Genomic DNA, 19,640 nt, shown 5'->3' on the forward strand with positions numbered 1-19,640 from the left:
AATAGACACCGGTCTTCATGTCTTCAACTACAAATCCCACACATCTTTGCAGCTATGTGTTTTTCCCTCAATGTCCTGTATATTTCATTAGTCATGGCGCGGAGCACTGCTGCTCATAGAAAAACTATTCTGCCGCGTGAGGCTACCGAACAGATGGACGGTTGATGGTTGCGCGCTGCGCGCTCTCGTTATGGCGATTCACCAACTCCAGATGCGGACATTTTTTGAGTAGGTGCCTAATGGCCGGGGGCACCAACGCAACCTACACCACGTAATGTTGTGAATGAGGGATACAATGACGTCAGTGCTCGAATGTCAACAATGTAGCGATTCAGAGTAGGCGTTCCATTCGAGTGTAACAAACAGCAGAGACGGAGCAGCACGCTGCACTGGATCAACACACACTGACATTAGCAGAAGAAGAACAACAATCGTTACAACCACTAAACTTCCCTTTTACACAAAGAAATATCTGAACTGCGTGTCGCAAACACACTCTCCCTGCAGCCTGGGGGGCTTTAGGTAACTGCAAGGAAGTCACCATGTGAAAAAATGTTAATTTGATAAACGGACAAAAGGGTTGGATTACAAGAAAAAAAGCGAAAGTTAAAAGGTGAGCGGCATGCATATGTGTTTTTTCTCATTAAATGTGTTTATTTAATGTAGTTGATTTCGTCATGTTTCTGTCTTCCCCTTGTTTGAATAGCATTTGTAAATGACGGCGTGTGCGGTTCAAAACTTGAACGTTGGGTGGGCTTTTATAATGCTAATGCTGGAGTAGAGGCTCGGCAAAAGACAAAAATAATGCCTGTGCTTATGTAGCGCTCGTCGTGCAGCGATCGGTTTTGGTGCTCCGAGTTACCAAAGTTACCTTTATTTGTTATGAGTGTGAATAGATTATCATAAGACGAATGTGTGGGTGCCACATCCTGTTGTAGACAGGCGAAGGTAGTGTGCGCTAAATTGTTCAGTTCTGTGTTTTGCAAGTTGGATGCGGTGTGATCCCGGAGGAGGAGGCGTAGAGTATTGTCGGGGGTCAGGCATGAGCGCTTGTTTGCGCTCAGAGAAAAGGAGCTGTCACTTGCGGAGGCCTTGACCCATCACATACGGCGATTGCAGGGACAAGGACCCCCACTTTGCACTATCGCCCTCGTCACCGCGCGGCTTTCATGAATGAAATCGACGGGAAAAAATAAGCATTTGTTTACTATATGATGTTGGAAGATCTATTGGGGGGATTATTATTTAAAAAAATATGTATTATTATTAGTAGTAGTAGAATTCCTATTATTATCAGCAGTATTGCAACGTAGGCAAAATTGTATTATATCGAAATGTCACATTTAAGATAGGAGTTCAGCAGTGTATTTTGTTCAAATCTCTAGTTGCTAAATAAGATAATGGTCAGTTGCAGTGAAGGTATAATATAATATGAAATACACGAAGATCACTCTGTTGTCGAACTGGTAAGAATGCTAATTAGAAATAAATACACAATTCTATTAACGTTATAATAACGTTACGTGTTCAGAGTCTCACGCGGCCTCAAAAGTAAACCTATTAGAGAACCATTACGATCCTCATTAATCCACATAAAATCAGCAAAATATTTGCTGTGTAAGGCACTGCTGTCCCTCTTTGGTTCAGCCAATGCAAATGGATAGATTGCCCGCGGGTGTCATTTAAAGAACCAGAGACTTGATTTCATTGAAACTATTGGAATGTATGTGGTCGTCTTCAAAAAGACGGGACAAACGCCACGTCACATGAACAGTTAATAATTTAGGTTCCGTGCTTTTGTTGAAATGTGTGTTCAGTGTCTGGTTCGGGAAAAACGATAACCTCTTAAGATAAACGTTGTTGTTCTGTGCGCTGTTCGTCTAGAGTTCTGCAACCATAAGCTTCTTGTAAATGTCTCGCCACTTTTCGTTTTAAAGAACAGAGCTTTAGCGTTGTTAATTTCAGAAATATGTGGGCTGAATAGAAGCAGTTATTTCTACTTTGTTATAAGTAGCTCGACTGCTTTGTCCTGAAATCTTCCAATGCACCGCGATGTATGCAGTACTGAGCCACACAAGCGCGCGCACCCACACACACATAGCCTATACACACACCCTTTCGTCCCTTAATATCAAGTCGCCCACGTTAGTTACTGTAATGTACACGATGTCATAATTTAATGACAATGTATTAAAATAGCGTGGCACAAGTTGATGGCTTCACAGATGTGATGTAGTCTATTTATCCGCAAAGCTAAAGTGACATCGCATAGCGTAGCCTAAACAAATGCAAATAAAACTATACATAGCCTATACAAAAAGCGGTATTGTGTTTGCAAGTTGACGATATATGAAAACGCGCACAAGAAATGACAGCGTTGCAACTTTATAACAGATTCTGATATTTCAAATGTGGTGAGACAGCAGTTTGTACAAGAATGGGAACTCTATCCAGTGAGCGGTATTCCTTTGTCTATTGACGTTGAAATCAGTTCAGAATCGCTGACTGAAATATATAGGCACATCGGCGAAAGAATTGCCCACTGAATGTATAGTGAAATGAATTTACGAAGCAGTAAAGGTGGAGTTGTGATATATTGGGAAGACGATTTAGCAGTCGTAAAAGAAACTGAGTGTGTAATCTTGTCCGCTGCATACCAAGCTATTTTTAAATGGTTGTGACATGCTACTAAAAATATCAAAAGTCATTGAATGCTCTAAGGCTGATTGAAATAAAAAAGCAGGGCGTGTACTCGAATCCTTGACAATCGCGTATTTTGATTTGTGAACTTACTTAAGGTTAGTTTTTGGCGAAGCAAAATGTATCTTAATCAGTAATTTTAAGGCACGTGCATAGTGTCGTGCTGCATATATGACGCCATTGTTCTTTAAGCTTGTACGCGCTTTGGTTTTTCTCTTCTATCTATCTTCTCTGTTGGTGTAAGAAATTGCTTCTTGATTTTACATATGGTATTTTTGTGAGAACCCGTTTGTCATAATCATTACGGGTATCTTTAAAATCGAATGGAATAAGACTGGCAACTTATGTTACAGCGTACAAATAAGACGTCAAAAACATATTTTATGAACAGATAAATCATCAACCCTTCTGCCATGCTAGCAACAGTTATCTGCTACCAGACTTGTACAGAATTTTGAACAGGACTATCTATCAGATTATTAAAAGAAGAAATTCATGAATCTATGGTAGAAGGGATATAATGGCATCTATGTTTATGGAGGCTGTCACGTTGAATTGTATTTTTTTGGTATATTTTTTGGCTTAACTCCGAAAGTTTTTCCAGACTTCCACACTTTCAGTAAGCCTGTATGGTTTCAGAAGAGCAAACATGCACATTTTGGATATTGATTAAGTTTTGAGACTGACTGTGCTGCTCAAGTGCTTCTGTGCCTTGTATTAGTGTGGCATCTCGGCAGGTGGATGTGCAACCTTTTTGAAAATAAAGACAAATAAAATCTAATCTGTTGCAGTGTCCTCTGACTCAACCAGGGTGTTCTCAGTCAGCTATTTCTAACCTGGCAAGATTTTGCTGCCAAACACAATCCATCAGCGATAGACCACAATCTGGGAAGCCATGAGTCACATCTCACCAAGGTTGTGACATCATCACGCTCAAGCTCTGTGACCATTTTTGTACCATGTTTCCTCTTAATCAGACTCACAACATGCTCGCTATCGTTCTAGCACCATGCAGTCAGGATTTCATCCATTACACACTCCAATATTAGATCAGTGTTGACTACAACCTGACACGGACTAACTCCTGACATATTGGTCAGTTGCACAAAACTGTATCACTGCTTCGATATAAGCAAATTTTCATTTATCATACCAAATATGTGGCCCCAAATACATATGCCATCTCATTTTTCTGAACAAATGAGGACTGGCAGTTACAGTATCACTCCACAGTGCTGGTGTCTATACTGCAGAGTCAGACTATGACTGTGGAACTGCCTCAAACTGTTGACAAGGTTGGTTCAACCTTGTGTTTCTCGTGGTCTCCAAGATTGTGGTCTATCATTAACAAGCAGTTTGTCTGTAATGCCTTCCAAGGTTAGACATTTCTGGCTGTGAACAACAAAGCATGTAAACAAGATGGGGGAGGGGGGTATGCTCACTTGGCCAAACCTGTAATGCACAGAGGCATTGTTCATTTGTACCTCTGCTTATTTTATTTCTATTGTGTTTCTTTCTTGATAATTATACCCAGCTTGGCAGCAAAGAGTTTGAATGACACCATCATCTTGGCCCAATCATCTTTGTGACTTCTGAGGTGATGTAGTCTCAATGCAAAGTCAAGCACATAATGGTAAATAATGCATAGTGCAAATTAATCCTTTCACAATCATGCAAGGTAAACATGCAGAAATAGCTTGTAATAACCTGACAAAACAAATTATGTTTTCTCATGGCAGATCTTGCACATTAAGTGTGAAATTATGAGAGATGATTAATGCTGTAAAATTATCATTAAATGGCCTGATGATGTCATGAATGTGAACCATTGCATCCTACATAGCGTAGTCTTATGTGTTTCTTTTCTGCAATCAGAAGATAATCTCAGATTTCCTGTTCAGGTGAATAAATGAATTTCACGGCTCAAGCCCACTTGTTTTCTTGGCTGTTTTATTGAGTTTGGAAAAGCTTGTGCAATGCAATTAAATGTAATGTCAGCTCTTTGCAACAAAAGGTTTGTGCTAATCAATTAATGATAGCAAATAATTTATTGACGACTGTTTCTGTTTTCATAATTTTTTAAGGATGTTCTTATTATTATACATAGAATAATATCAATGAAAAAGTGAAATATTATTTTTGCCCTGAGTAATGATATCATGCTTTCAGACTTTTCTATATGAGACCACTTCATACCTGCATCCATGTAATTTGAGCTAGCCAACGGGATTCAAATATCATCGATGAAATCTTGAAATGCCATGAAGTTTATCATATTTCAATTTATTCTCAATTGATGGTGCATCTTTGTGCATCCAAAAGGGCATGTTGGTGGTTTAAGGTTTATACCTGTGTCACTTTCTGAATTTATGGATTGCACCTTTCGACCACACTCAGTATCCATGCTCCCATAACCTTCCCATGTCATCACAGAGCATTCATTGACAGTGTACCAGTACAGGGGTACAGGGCTTTGCTGCTGTGAGAAATCTAAGGTCCAAAATGGGGTGAAGGATTTAAACATTTTTTATAACTTTTTTCCTGTTGTTCACCTCATGTCAAATCAGGCTGCAATGTCACACAAGAGAAAGCTTCATCCTGGGTTACAAAACACACTGTAAAAGTATCTCTGGATGTCTGCAGCAGGCCAATAACTATCATGCAAAGATTGTCAGGGTCCAGATGGTTCTGTAGCCTCAACAGGAATCCGTTGATGGTTAAAAGTAGTTTTTAGACAGTACCATGTCCTCAGCATTTTTGTTATATATGTGTAATTACATGGATTAGAATATGTACTTGGGGAGAAGTGCTCATTTTACATGTTAAGCACACAAGTAAATGGCACTAACAACTGGAGAAGTTTAGAAATGCTTGCCACGTCCAGTAAAATGTTCTTTCTACTAGAACTGTCCTCAGTCCCTTTTTAAATCACTCACATAGCCATTCATTCCCCCCCCCTCCCCGTGCCACTATAATCCCTTCCTTTTACAACTGCGATTATGAAAGCCTCCAAATCACCTCCAGTTGACCTCTGACCCTATCAGAGGATTCTACTCGCAGACTGTAGGGAGATAATGACCATTAAGAACTGATCATATGGCCACTGGGTGTTACTTCTGCATGCATATGAATGTCTTTATTGTTCACATTGTGGATGTTTTAAAGACGCTGGAGGGATGTGGATTGTAATTGTTAATTTAACTTAGGTTTGGAGATTTATGTGAAGTCTGGATGTGGCCCAAAATGACATTTAAGCATGTTTCTATATCTACACTAAAATGCACTGGTGATATCATATTTAGAACAAGATAGATATTGCATAACTTATTTTTGTTTGCAATTTGTTAGCAAAATGTTACCTTTTTTATTATTGAGCAATGTACTTTATCCCTTCCAAATGTATGGTATTGACTGTTATCTGTCTATCTATAGGCACAGGGGGACTTGTTTGGACATATTTAAATGCCCTTCCTTGTTATCAAATATACAACTCAAAGACTGAAGCATTTCCATAAAGATGTCATCTGGTGATTCAGAACCCCCCTTGTCTTTGTGAAGAACTTGTCTTTCCAACTCATACTGCAAGTTAAATTCATGAATATTGATGCCTGGTTGTTTATGAACTCTCTTCTGGTGCTGTCAGTTTTTTGATTGGTTACATGTTTTCTCATCTCTCATCAAATGGAAAAATAATTTTCCTTACAGGCATCTAACTATTAGGAAGATTGTTTCCTTATTTTCTGGACTATCAGAACTGGTGAATCCATTGCAAACTCAGTGCATGAAATGGTCTGAAGTATAAGCCTCAGTATAGAAATACAGGTTATACTTGCATAATATTGTATAAATTACTGAGTTATAGCAAAAACAAATGGAATACAAATATTGTTTTCACCAACTCTGGATATAGGCTAAAGCATGCATCAGTCCATCTGTTGTGATACTTTGTCCTTTCCTGAGTATTGTGTAGAGTGTAGTTTTTTAATGAGCTTTTTAAGGATCAGCCTAGTATATTGAAGCTGAGTGATCCAATTCCTTACTGTATTGCTGAATGTAATATATAAACTATGGTTGTTGAGAAATATATTAGTGACACATGTGTCTTAGCCATGCTTTTGCCTTGATATGTGAATCTGAGGTAATAATATTATCTTCATGTCTGCCAGTGTTACAGGGGCTTACCCTGCAATGTTTCTGCAGAGAAATCGCTGCTCAGTTGTTATTCTGCAATGTATTCTTTCTGACACTCCTATTTAAAGGGACACCTTACATCTTTGTGTTGTTTAATTTGCTTAGTAGGGCTGATTTATCTCTGCAGCAAAGGGTTAACACTCTGATGAAAGCTCACTGGTGAGAGTTCAGCCTTGCAGCAGGTGCCTTCCAAATTTCCCAGAGGGCAGCACTCTCGCTTCGTTGTGGCAAAAAATAATGTATATATATGCCTCACATGTTTTTGTCAAATGAATTCTGTTTGTTTTGAGCACATGACAGTGTAAACAGGAACTGACTGGAGGTGTCTTTTGTGAGCTCCTACATGTTTCCACTGTGTACTGGGTATGAGTGGGAGCCTACGTGCTGCAGTTAAATTTAGAGCCATGCCACCCATAAGCATTTTCCTATTGCTGAGTCACACATGGGCTAGAGGCTTGGACCTCCAGAGACCACTCCCTCGCATATACACTTATTCACTCACTCACTCACTCACTCACTCACTCACGCACTCACTCGCATACACACTTATTCACTCACTCACACACTCACATCACTCTCACTCATGCATTCACCTACTCACTGACATGCACACACTCACTCACTCACTTATACATACATTCACTCACTTAGGCACACACTCACTTAATCTCACGCTCACTCACTCACTCACACCACTCATACTCAATCATTCGCTCACTCGCATGTACACACACTCACTCGCTCTCACACTCAATCAACACACGCTCATGCATTCACTCACATACACACACACACTCACTCACATACACACACTCACTCACTCACATACGCACACTCACTCACTCACTCAAACATGCTCATGCATTCTCTTTCAGTCACTGACCCATGGCAGGCTCCCTTAGCTCAGTCAGACTCTGACACTCGTGCCCTCAGCCTGCCGCTAAGTATGACAAGATTTCACCAGTGTCTCAAATCTCCTTGAACCACCAACATTGAACCTTCTGAGTCCCAGTGAATCAACTTAGCCACTAGGCTATAGGCTGCCCCATTGTCCTGGCTGTTGAGCACCTATAGTCCTCTTTTTATTTAGCTGGCTTGTAGCGTGTTGGGCTTTTTTTGTATGTCTCCCAGAGGAAGATCATTTAAAGATCCGTCCCCATGGTAGTTAGACCCAGGCACAGAGGAGCAGGCTACACAGGGTCTTGGGGGATACAGGAGGTATGGGGAGAGAAAGGGGGGAGAGGGGTCAGGGCCGTGGAGGAGAGGATAGAGGAAACTTGTGAGGGAGGACATGGGTGTCACAGATGAGTCATACAACAACAACATGTCAATATTATGCTCAGTCTAAATATAACACATGCGGGTGCATGCAGGTTATCGAAGCATAAAATACAAAGGCCAGGGATGGAAAATATGAGTGTTTTTTTTTTGTTGTTGTTGCAGTTTTTCTCTTACATGTTTAGCATTCATTTAGAGGACACCCTCGACTGATTTTATCTTAAACGGCAGCTTAGCGCAGATGTACACATTTCAGCTTGTTGCTTATTATTGCTGCATCTGTTGCATTCGTAAAGGACCAACGGTCAATATGAGCAAAGGTTTATGAAATGATTATGAAGGCATGAGGTTCCCTCAGTGTGAAAACGAGTCAAATTCTAATCCCCGTAATTTCCCAACGCTCGTTTACCGTGTTTCATTTAAACCTCGGCCAGATGGACGTAGGACATAGCTGGACATAGGCTACTACCACTACATAGTCAGCGACTTTTTTTTTATTTAGAGCAAAGAATCTCAGTCTTGGGTAGTGCTGCGCTTTGGTAATCAGTTTCATCATCAGATTCCTCTCACTTTTGCCAGTAATAACTTCCAAGTCCAAAAGTAGCGGACCAGTCCTCTGTGTGCTCTTGGAAGCGCGTTGGGTTGCGACTGCTTTGTAGTCCTCGGCTGTAACTTGAAACAATGCTGGTGGAAAGCTGGGTTGGAGAGAATCCCAGGCTGCTTTCAGGATTGCTGTTTCCTGCCAGGGTCATTTTCTTTTCCCCCTCTGTGTGTGTGTGTGTGTGTGTGTGTGTGTGTGTTTTGTGGTTGAGGGGGGAGGTGGGTTGGAAAAAGGATCAGCAGTCACTCAAGAACAGAGGAGTGGAAGATATTTAAAACAATCAGCGGATTCCTGGAAAGAGGAGTGAGATCATTCTTTAGAGAGAGAGCGAGAAAGAGAGAGAGAGAGCATAAGGAGAAGGGAGGAAGGGAGGGAAAGTGAGACGCAGCAAGCAAGGGAGAGAGTGAGCGACGGGCTGACCTGGTGTTGGAGTTGTTGTTGTCTGTTTGCCAGGGCCACTCAGCAGACATGGTGAACTCTGAAGTAACACTGGCTTTGACAAAGGTCACAATTCCTCACAGACTCAGTTATTTGTACTGCCGTTGCTCCAAATTCAAACATTCACACACTGTGTGTGTGTGTACGCGCATGTGTGTGTGTGTCTGTCTGTGTGTCAAAGGTGTTAGCAAAGAGACATTGAACCATCCTTGGCTAATAAATGCCAAGGATTAACTTGGAATTAACTTGACAAGTTGCTGTCTTAACATTTAGGAGAAAATAATGAATGTTCTATTCAGTCAAATTACAAATGCATTTTTGATGGAAATTGTTTTGTATGGTATCAGAATTTTCCTTGCAAAGAAATGAAGTTTTCATTTTGTGAATTGAAAGATTCATGGTGTGATTTTTCAATTAAGTCATGTTTATGCATTATTTTCTAAAGAAGGTGTTTTCAGGATCAAAAGTGCAGAGCAGTGGAATGAAAGAATATTTGAATGAATATTTATGAACATTTTATTAGCAATACACATGCTATTCTTGAACCATAATCTATCCATTATGTAAATATTATAAATGTTCCAATGATGCAACCGTGAGCCTTTATTAATTCCTCATGTTTTGTGAAGTTTTATTAAACTGCTCCAGCAGATTATATTCTCAGTATTGTTTAAAGCTCAAGACCGCATTGCAATTACCGATAATTCAAAATGGTCTGTTCTGCATGCAACGACGTCAACTCCTTTCAAACAAATATTGAGGGACATTTTATATTTTGAGGTGGATTAGTCATCACTGAAGCAGTGAGGTATGAAAGTACAATGCAGCTGGGGTGGGAGTGTTTGTGTGCGCATGCTCGTGTGTGTGTGGGTGTGTGTGTATGGGGGGGGGTCTACATCCTGTGAGATTTGTACAGGTGGTTGGGAGGAGGAGAGAAGGTGGGGGTGGGAGATCAGGGGGAGTACATGGGCGTAGTACCCACTTCCTGTATTGTGCACTGTGATGTACTGTAACCTGCTGCTCTGTTACCAGATGCGCAAATCAACAGGATCTTCTTGTGGTGGCTGCACATGCCCCAGATCATACTTCATATTCGGTGACAAACTTGCGGTCAGTCATGCATAGTTCTTTGTTCATTGGTACTCACTGTAACAACAATATAATCGTGTCTTTGTGTTATAAACCATGCAGTGCACTCAAGCATTGTTAGTGTTTACTTAGAAATGTAATGAATCTATTTTATACAAGATGATCGTTCCTTTCATCTTTATTGTTGGAGATGTTAAGTGAATCAGGTTCCCAAAGTGGCCATATGCTGTTTGGCACCATAAATCATTTTTTTGTCGTTACATTTTACCTCCTCAAACTTAAAAGGTATCGCAACGGCACAAAAGAAAAAAAAATTGGGCGTAATGGAAAAAAACATTGGTTCAATGGAAAATGTTTAACACTGGATTGCACACTGCCAGTTACACTTTTAGCTTGGATATTTTATCTATCACTTTAAATCCAATAGATGAGCAGCTACGTTGGTCTTCAGTTCATGAACAATGCTGCTACCTTTTTGGATTTCTGTTTTCTCAAAACACACTTCGTACTATCTCGATACTGTAGTTGAATTTTTAGTTTTGGTAGTGTAGTTACAAACTGGCCTATCTACCATGTGTACTGGACATGCGTTCATGGCGTTACAACCAATCGTTTATGAATTATATCTTATCTGATGTGTTCAGTTCAGTCCAACAGAATGGAATGGATCCCTTAGTGTTAAATAGAGGAGTGGTAACTCGTATATGCAGTAAACAGGTGTGTGTTCCAGTCACCACATGCTCCTGTGTGATCTTCAGCCAAGCCAACCTGCAGTGTTGCAAGGACAGACGCTTAAAAGGTTACTGAGTCCACACTGTGTTCAGCCCAGCAGTGTCATAAAAGACCGGAAAAACGTGTCATACCTCATAATATTTTAAGCATTCCTCCCTTTTCACCTATTAACCCCTTAAGTATCGCCACTTTTCTTGACACAAGCATAAAAATGACATACCCAAAATTAAATGGTTATTATATATTCTTGAACCCTTTTGACTGCAGGCATAGTCCTGGTCTCTTCTGAAAGGTAACCCTTTGGGGTTTGGTTTCCCAGAGTTACTCAGAATTACTCTAAGTATTACTCTGAAGAGATTTTTAGTTTTTGACTGGATATAGATTATTGTAGCTGTGACTGGTGTGTCAATGGAATCAAGTCTCAACACTGGACAAATCCCCTTTCAAAATTGAGGACAATATCACCAAAAATGAGCATTCTGCATAGTTTTTTTCTACTCCAAAAGGCCACATGGAAACTAAATTATATTATGGGTCTTATGAGGTGTAAAATACTGCATTTTGCATTTTGCTTCCTAAAGTATACCACACATTTTATCCAGTTTGCACTTCCCCCCGCCTGTCACCCTCCCCTAGCTTTCTGTCCCAAACTCCCTCTCCTTGCAGCTATCCTCAGACAGCTACAGGTCAAGAAGATCATAAAATGTCAACCTTTTTTGGCACAAAATCTCAAGAACTGTTTTTGCCGATTCGCAATTAGAAATGCCGTGTTGTCTCATGCAAGCCTAACAAATGATACACTTTTTTTTTTTTTTTTTGTCGTCACTGCCATAACATTCCCGTAGTCGGTTCTTTGATGAGCTCAAGATATACTGAATTTTCTTACACTGGGATGGGGGTAACGCATATATTCTACATCTACTTTACAAATACTGGTCAGAGATGGTTGTACTTGGGCTCATCATGTTCGAGAAAGCCTAAAGAAGATATAGATAATAGCATTTCCATGTACAAGTACTTTTGTAGAAAAACGGACAACTATGATAATTACTCCAGAGAAATTTTAAGTAAACAATGGACATTCGATCAGCGTTTCCTTGAGCACATTTTTAGAATGAGAAACCATTATGCTTTTGGTCTACTGGACACTTGTGGTGAAAAGGATACTGACATTACCTTATTTCTTGTAGATTTCTGAAATGCAGAGAAGGTGAGTTCCCCCCACACTTGTCTTACTACCCTGATGTTACAAAATAAGAAATTCTAAAGCAATGGCATATTAAAATAGGTCATACAAATATTACCATGAGTTTTAACACTTTCAAACGTTGTTATTTGCACCTGAGTATGTTTTTTTTAATTCAAAAATTATACAGTGCTATGTAGGTCTCTGCTGACTTTGATTTACTCATTCTAGAGAAGATTTTATTTTGTACCTTACAGAATGCTTTCCCCCGGAAACTATGGGTACTAAAAATCTATTGAAAGTTGTGTCACCAAGTTCTTATTTCTGTACAGTAATTGGTTCCAAAAATGTTATCTAAAATTTAGTTTTCAACAGATAAGCCTTTCAATTTAAAAATAGCAACATGCAGGCAGATATTCAAATCTGTAAAAGATATCCATTTCTTTTCCAACTGACTGAGATAAATTGCCCCACAAAAATGATATATTATAGAGGCATTTGTCTGTCTTAATATCTTGTTTTTGTTTATGTTGATTGCACAAAAACATTTTTGCATTTCTCTCATGGGCAGGTTTCCTAATTGACATTTAATACATTGTCATGTAAAATTATAATTCTAATTCATTAATGGTGGCATTGTCTTCTGTGTGAGCTTACTAACATGGTAGCTGTGAATTTAAAAACGTATTGAATATTATTTAATAATTTTTTAGTGCTTGTAAATCCAGATGTTTATGGGCATGTAAATATGTTTTCACTAATGAACTTAAGGAGATGTTTTTTGTTCTTGCCTTTCTTAGAAAACTTTGTGTCCTCAATCACCAAAATAATTGAGTGATTGAAGACAATAACTATTTGAAGATAATAACTTTTTAATAACAGAACCTTCACTTCATTATTTTTATTACTTGAAGTAAAATTGTCCTTATCACATCCCTCAGATGAAGATAAGTGCTGTGACTGAATTATAGTTCCTGTAGTGAATTATAGAGCTGAAAAACATTATTTCTGTACTTGTGAAGATTTGTGAAAAGGTGGGTATCGTGTTGCCAGTACAATAATTACAAGGAGATGAACTGACAACTTACTGATGTTTATTTCTGAGTCACATATTTTCATTTTCATTCCATTTTCAATAAATATTCTCACTGCAAGTCTGTGTGCAGTTTTGACAAAATGACATAACATTAAAATAGGCTCTATTTCACAGAAATAAATATATTTACATTATTAATCAGTATTACTTTTTACATGTGCATTATTCACATGAAACCATTAAAAGTGTTGCCGCATTTTATTTTTTATATCATAATGCAGTACTGTTAATAATTTACCTGTCATACACACTGCAATAATTAACTTACTCTCAGCCATTTGCATAAGTAGATATTATTGTTTTGGTACTTTCATGGTCAATGGCATATACTTGTGCCATCTTGTCTTCTGATTATGAGAGCGTGCAATTGCACTTCATATATCTGATCTCTCATAGGGTGGAAGACGCATTGATTTTCCTCCTGAAATGCTTACACAACTGCATATTTGGAGGGATATTTTTACATTTCAGCACTTTGGCAGCAAATGGGTTTACGACCACAGCAGTCTTGTTCATGGAATGCTCTATTAAGATCATCTGATCTAAGTTGCTTAGCATTAACTTGTTAGTTTGAAATTGAAAGCAGTTTAGCTCTCTGTCCATGACTGTGGAATGTTATTGTGAATGACTCCATCGTTTGCAGTCGTGTCAGAAATGTAAAGGTTTCGCGGATTTTATTTTTTAAAAACCGTGTACGCTGCCACAGCCCATATGCTGTGGTCAAACAGTCAAAGAGTGCGTCCAAATTGGCACATGATGGCGGGTTGCCTATTCTTCATGGTATGTTAAAATCCATCTTCAGACAGACCTGCTCTTATTTCCGCTGCACAGACGCATGAGGTATAAATCCACAACTTGGATGTGAGCTGAAGTGAAAGTGGGCAGGAGTGTCGAGTAGGCTGCCTACTGATGATGTGGCAGGGCCTTCCTGTCTGGTTTGAGGCCCACACTGCCACCCCCGACACACGTGCACACACACACACAAATCGCGTGGTGGATACAGTGCCTCCACTTGCTCGCCGCACAAACTGACAGTGAGCAGCCGCTACACACGCATGCCGTCGCTAGCGTGATAACGGATAGGAATCGAGGAATGGAGCAGAGAAACGTGAGTGGCTTGTACCTTTCTCATGGCACTAGGCCTGTCCTCTTTAATTAGTCCCTATAGCACTTCTCTGGTTTTGGCTAGAGTGTAACTCAACAGTTAGGCACGAACAATTATACCACTTTGTAGAATGTTGATGAGCGAATGAATGTCTGCTGCTTCATTACATGTGAAACATTGTGATCGTTGTTGCGGATTTATGTGATGTTGATGTTTTGAAAATGGCCACAGGCTAAATAGCTAGCTGGTTTATATATAAGATCATTGTCCTGTTTGTGGAGGAATGTACAGAAACTAGGAGAAAGAAGGGGGTGGAAAGTGCTTTAGAGAGGCAGTGCTTAGTCCAATGAATTGTGTGAGCATCTAGGAGGAAAGGTCAATTGGGGTTATGTTAATTTAAAAGCAACAGATTGAATTAGTCATTTGAAAAAATGAACGACCTTTTAGTTGCATGAATACTGTTGATGCATACAAACACTTTTCAAATAAGTGGCAGACAGTGTTTCTTGTTCAGTTTTGCCAGTGGCTGTTATGGTCCAACCACTGATCTACATGTGAAGCAGTTCAAGACAAAATAGAGTGGAACTGGGTATTGTGTAAACTTAGAAATGAAAACAGCAAGGCCATGTAATTAAACACACACACACACACACACATACACAGGCACACACACAATTTCCCTTTAACATTGCCAAAGTACGTTGGTTCCAATTCCATCTTACCCCAACCGAGAGAAAAAGTGAATGTCTTGGATCCACAAGTGGAAAGTGGTTAACAGTGTGGAATTTACCAAAGTTATGCTGGACAAGTGGTACCTCGTCCTTTGACATGCATGTATGAAAATGTTTTCTCAAGCTTACCAGTCTGTCACTATAAATGTCAAAATGTCCACAAACCAACCAAGTCCTATTTATTTAAAATATAAAACCGCATAAAGAGTGGAAACAATCCACACTGCCGTCCCTCGATTCTCATTCAATTTTTTTTAATAGCGTTATTATTTGTTTATTGAATGAATGCTTCGCACAGTCCAATGGGATTAGCTCATGTGATCCGAACAGTGTATCTCAGCCAGGGTGCATTTGCTTTGAATTAAATATATCCTTTTCATCTGTGACTTGGCAAAAATGTTTTTTCATAACCTTATATATTTCATTTTTTGCATCCGGCCACTACTTAAGAAGCGAAAAGACAAAAGAACATGAATCAATTAAATTATATGTGTGTGACATGGGAAGTACCTTTTAATTAATCCTTTGTTAATTTGTTATTCTTTTTTATGGACTGAAAATATAACATAAAGATGATGTGATAGAAACTGCTGTTATATACTGTTATGTATATATAGTTATGTATTTTGGCATATCCAGCTTGGCACCACCCCTTCCCCCCACCCCTCCCAAACACTTAATATTGTTGTAGTTCATATGATCATAAATGAACGCTGAGTCTTTACTAAACAAATTCTGGAAAATACTGGCCTGAAACTAGCTCGTATCTACCTTCGGCCCAGTTCTTGCTTAAGAAACCGTGTTGGAAAAAGCCATGTTCTGTGCCATACATTACAAAGTGGCAAGGGAGCCAGTGGCCCAAAAGAAACCAGGTCGATCTTTAACTTGACTACCCTCATTTACCAACCAAGAAGATTGTGGCTACATTAAGAGAATAGCTAGTGAAGTAACACACAGGCTTGACCATAGAGGAACACAACTGGGAACTACACATTGCCTACCGCTCAATGGATGTTCTCTCCAAACAGTAATTGCCATTTATTTGACCGTTTTTTACATTACGATACTTGCTGAAAGATCCAGTACATAATCTAGTATAATTAAAACTTTTGATATGATGGTGCTATAAATTTTTACCAGAATTCTAACCTATTTTAAAGGATCCCTAAGCTTTGCCAAAATCATTTTGTTCTGTAATAATAGGAGGGAAGGTTCAGGCTGATGATGGTGTATTTCAGAAATGCTCTGAAACTTTCAGTTTAATTGTCTTGCTACATTAGTTGCAAATTATACTAACTGGTTGGCAAAGGAAATAAAGCTTCCCTTTGTGACTTCCTCTGCAGGTGGCAGAGTATTAAAGGTGTGTAAATGTATGTTTTTGAGATGTGGTTGTAGTTAATTTCCTGCCCAGGCAATCTTCATTCATTTAAGGCCCTGCATTAATCTTTCATTTAAAGTACATGCCCAGACTAAACTGGATTATAAATCCTTAGCACATACTGAAATGTGACTCAAAAATAGCCTCAGTTATATGGGGTATGTACATGAAGTCAAGAATAATATCCCCTCTTAACTGGAAGACTATTAAGAGCACAAAGAAAACCTTTGTTTCTGCCATTAGTCTCATAGTTTAGGTTTTCTTCTTAGGGTTAATACCAGAGTTAATACAATTGTGGTGCATGTGAGCGCGCTCATTCAGCCACATCCATGCGGTAGGAAGGCTTCAGAGTTAAGATGTATGCGCGAGTTCAGCGATTCAGCTCGGTCATCTCAGGCCCGAGATGGATTTCGGTAGCTTCAGGCAGTCACATGACAGCTGCCGCGGCCCCATCCTCTAACCATAATCCACCGCGATCGGAGGCGACACTCAGTGTGCCTTTGAAGTGAAGGCTTACAGCGTGTCGGGCGGGATCAAAATCCGACAGTCTCGTTCATCACCGTGGCCCGAAAAAGATGAACGCGAGGCGTCCGCGTTGGCGACCGCTCAAATGTATCATAAGGCCACCGCCGATAGATTCTTCTCCGCTGAGAGCGGAGCTCCTCCGTCTACCGAGAGGGAGACGCGACGGCTGGGACGGAACTGTAAACGTTTCCTGTTTGGCGAGGCAGCCTTTTGGAGGGAAAGCATGTGACTGGAGGGCTTGACATGGCCGAGCAAAAGTGACACTGCATGACATTTAATTTCATACTCGCCAATTGAGTTCCTACAGTATGTGTGCCCTGAACGCGGCCCGTCTGTCTGGTTCCCATGATGCCCCTCTTCATCTGTGCTTGCAAACTGAGTGAAAGAGGTCATTGTTCCCATCACTGCAAAGCATGCTGCAGACACTTATGATTCTAAGTGGGAGAAGATCTGCCCTTTAAACATCTGGAATTTCTTTGACTCCAATGTTCAGGATTGTAAAGGGCCAAAAAGCTGGGTCTGTATGGTCAGAAAGGCCAGCTGAATTCACCAATTAAATTTGAATCATGCCGCTATTACATATTCAGTATTCGGTGTCTACAAACGTCTGGAGTCATAATATGAATTATTATTATGGGAATGACGCATAAACAATCGTTGCCAACATTTCTGAAGGATGGAAATCAGAAACGACGAATAAACATGAAATTGTTCCATGAAAGCTGTTGCCTTCACGTCGCAGCAAAATAGCCCCTCGTATTCTCCTACGTAAGGGAAAAATGGCTGCTTTTATTGCATGACTCAGTGCTCTTGGGTCATGTGTGGAGAATAAACTTGTTGAGACCTCCGCCTGAGAGTGCTTCAGAGGCCAGATCCTTTTTATCAAATCCTCGCCTAATTCCTTGAGAAAACAAGCGGCTTTCCAGACCTTTCTTTCTTTTCTGTTCCTTGCTTGATCTTTCTTTCCATTTATCACAAATGAAACGCTTGAAATAGTATGAACCCGATAGGTACATGGTGCTTGCACAAGAATGATCTGTATATCATATTTCAATGTTATCGCTCAAAGATTGTAAAAAAGACCATACATGGTTTTAATGAAAAACAAAGGATTTCCTATTTTTAACTCAACTCTAGGCAAATTTTTTTAAGTAGCAGATGAATGCTTCACTAAACATTGAATCAAACAACAGAAGAGAAAATAAACACTTTTTTGAAACTGCGAGGCACAGAATTGTACTGTATGTTTTTCTAAAGATAGAATCCTAAAACAAACCGTGAACAGTTGTTGATGTTGGGTTACGGAGAGCCTCCTTCCCTGGCACTTCAGAAGACAGAATTCAGGGTAACGTTATTAGATGTGTTCTCAGATTTCCTGCCATTTAATCTCAACACCAAGTTTCACGTGAGCAGTATGCCTGTCAAATTCCTTTTGCAAAATGCGAAGGAAAAAAGATGAGCTTTTCTCACATTTGGTGTTGTTTGACTTTGTTGTTTTACAGCAGGTGAATTGAGTTTTTGTTTCCTCCAGTCTTACTGTCTAGAGTAAGAAGAGGATCGCCCGGATCCGTCCCTAGAGCCGCTTGTAAACTGTACTCCATCGTTTCTGCCAGACTGCACCCCATTATTTTGGGCGTGCTTCGCAGGAGCGTAAATGGAGATGCGCGTAGGTCACAAAAATCTGCTGGGCCCGTCAGCAGCAGGTCTATATTTAACTCGGCTGTATCGCGTATCAGCACTTTGCCGTTTCGCTCTTTTGTTGGGGATAGGCTCACGGTCCTCGCGCGGTCTCCGCCAGGCAAGATGACCTGTTTCTCGCGACAACTAACCCACCCCCCACCCCCCACCCTCGGTCCCTTTCACAGCAGCCTACCAAATTCCTCAGTAATTTCTATGGATGCCTGCGGGTTGACAAGCTTGAAGTTGAGGTTTTCTTCCTAAGTGTCTGTCATCAGGGGTCTGGAGGCGGGGTGGGGTTTGGCGGGCGGAGGGTATGGATAGTGGAGAGAGAGTGTTTGCTCTGTCGGTCTGAGATTAAATAGTGACCTGTTACTGAGGGCAGAATGAGCTTCTGTGTACAGTGCTGTTACCTGCTACCAGGGACCAGGACTCCTGCCACCACCAGTCACACCACTGCTGCTCTTAAGGGCCCAGATAAAATCCAGATGGCAGGCCGGAATAGCCAAGCAGAGCTGGACGGACCAAAACATGTGGTAAACAGCTAAGAGATATTTTAAAAGAGCCCCTCTTGCCAAGGCATTGCTCATTGCGTTAACAGTACAGTTCTGTGTCCAAGTCCATGCCAAGACTGCTGTTTACTGCATGCAAAAGATCTCTGACAGGCTGGGATGTGCTTGAGTTTTCTCCCGAAGCAGAAAAAGCTAGCAAATTATTGTGACCCCCCCACCCATCTGTGTATTGTTATGTGGGAGCAGGAGAAGGTCCATCATGCTGGACAGATGGATAGAGCTTGCTTGCAGTCTGCCACCTCCTCCCCTATTTCCTCCAACTTCCCCCTCGCTCCGTTATCTTCGCTTTTGAGGAATGGGCCTCAACGGGGATGGCTAGCTCCGCCGTTAGCGTCCTGGGG

General features: G+C 40.3%; 1 protein-coding gene across 2 annotated transcripts in view; it reads left to right on the forward strand.

Annotated features, from left to right (window-relative positions):
* Positions 1–345: 345 nt before the first annotated feature.
* bach2b (BTB and CNC homology 1, basic leucine zipper transcription factor 2b) overlaps positions 346–19,640 on the forward strand; it is an 84,201-nt gene continuing 64,906 nt past the window's right edge. The window contains exon 1 of one of the 2 annotated variants that reach the window (XM_061241502.1): positions 346–613. Coding sequence is in view for 1 of the 2 variants with exons in the window: in XM_061241501.1 (XP_061097485.1) it covers positions 14,405–14,419 (15 nt within the window). In the remaining variant the exon portion in view is untranslated. Of the gene's footprint in view, positions 614–14,309; positions 14,420–19,640 lie in introns of those variants that run through there. The other variant, XM_061241501.1, reaches the window with a different exon arrangement.

The sequence above is a fragment of the Conger conger genome, chromosome 5 (assembly GCF_963514075.1).
Source record: "Conger conger chromosome 5, fConCon1.1, whole genome shotgun sequence".
In the NCBI taxonomy this organism is placed as follows: domain Eukaryota; kingdom Metazoa; phylum Chordata; class Actinopteri; order Anguilliformes; family Congridae; genus Conger; species Conger conger.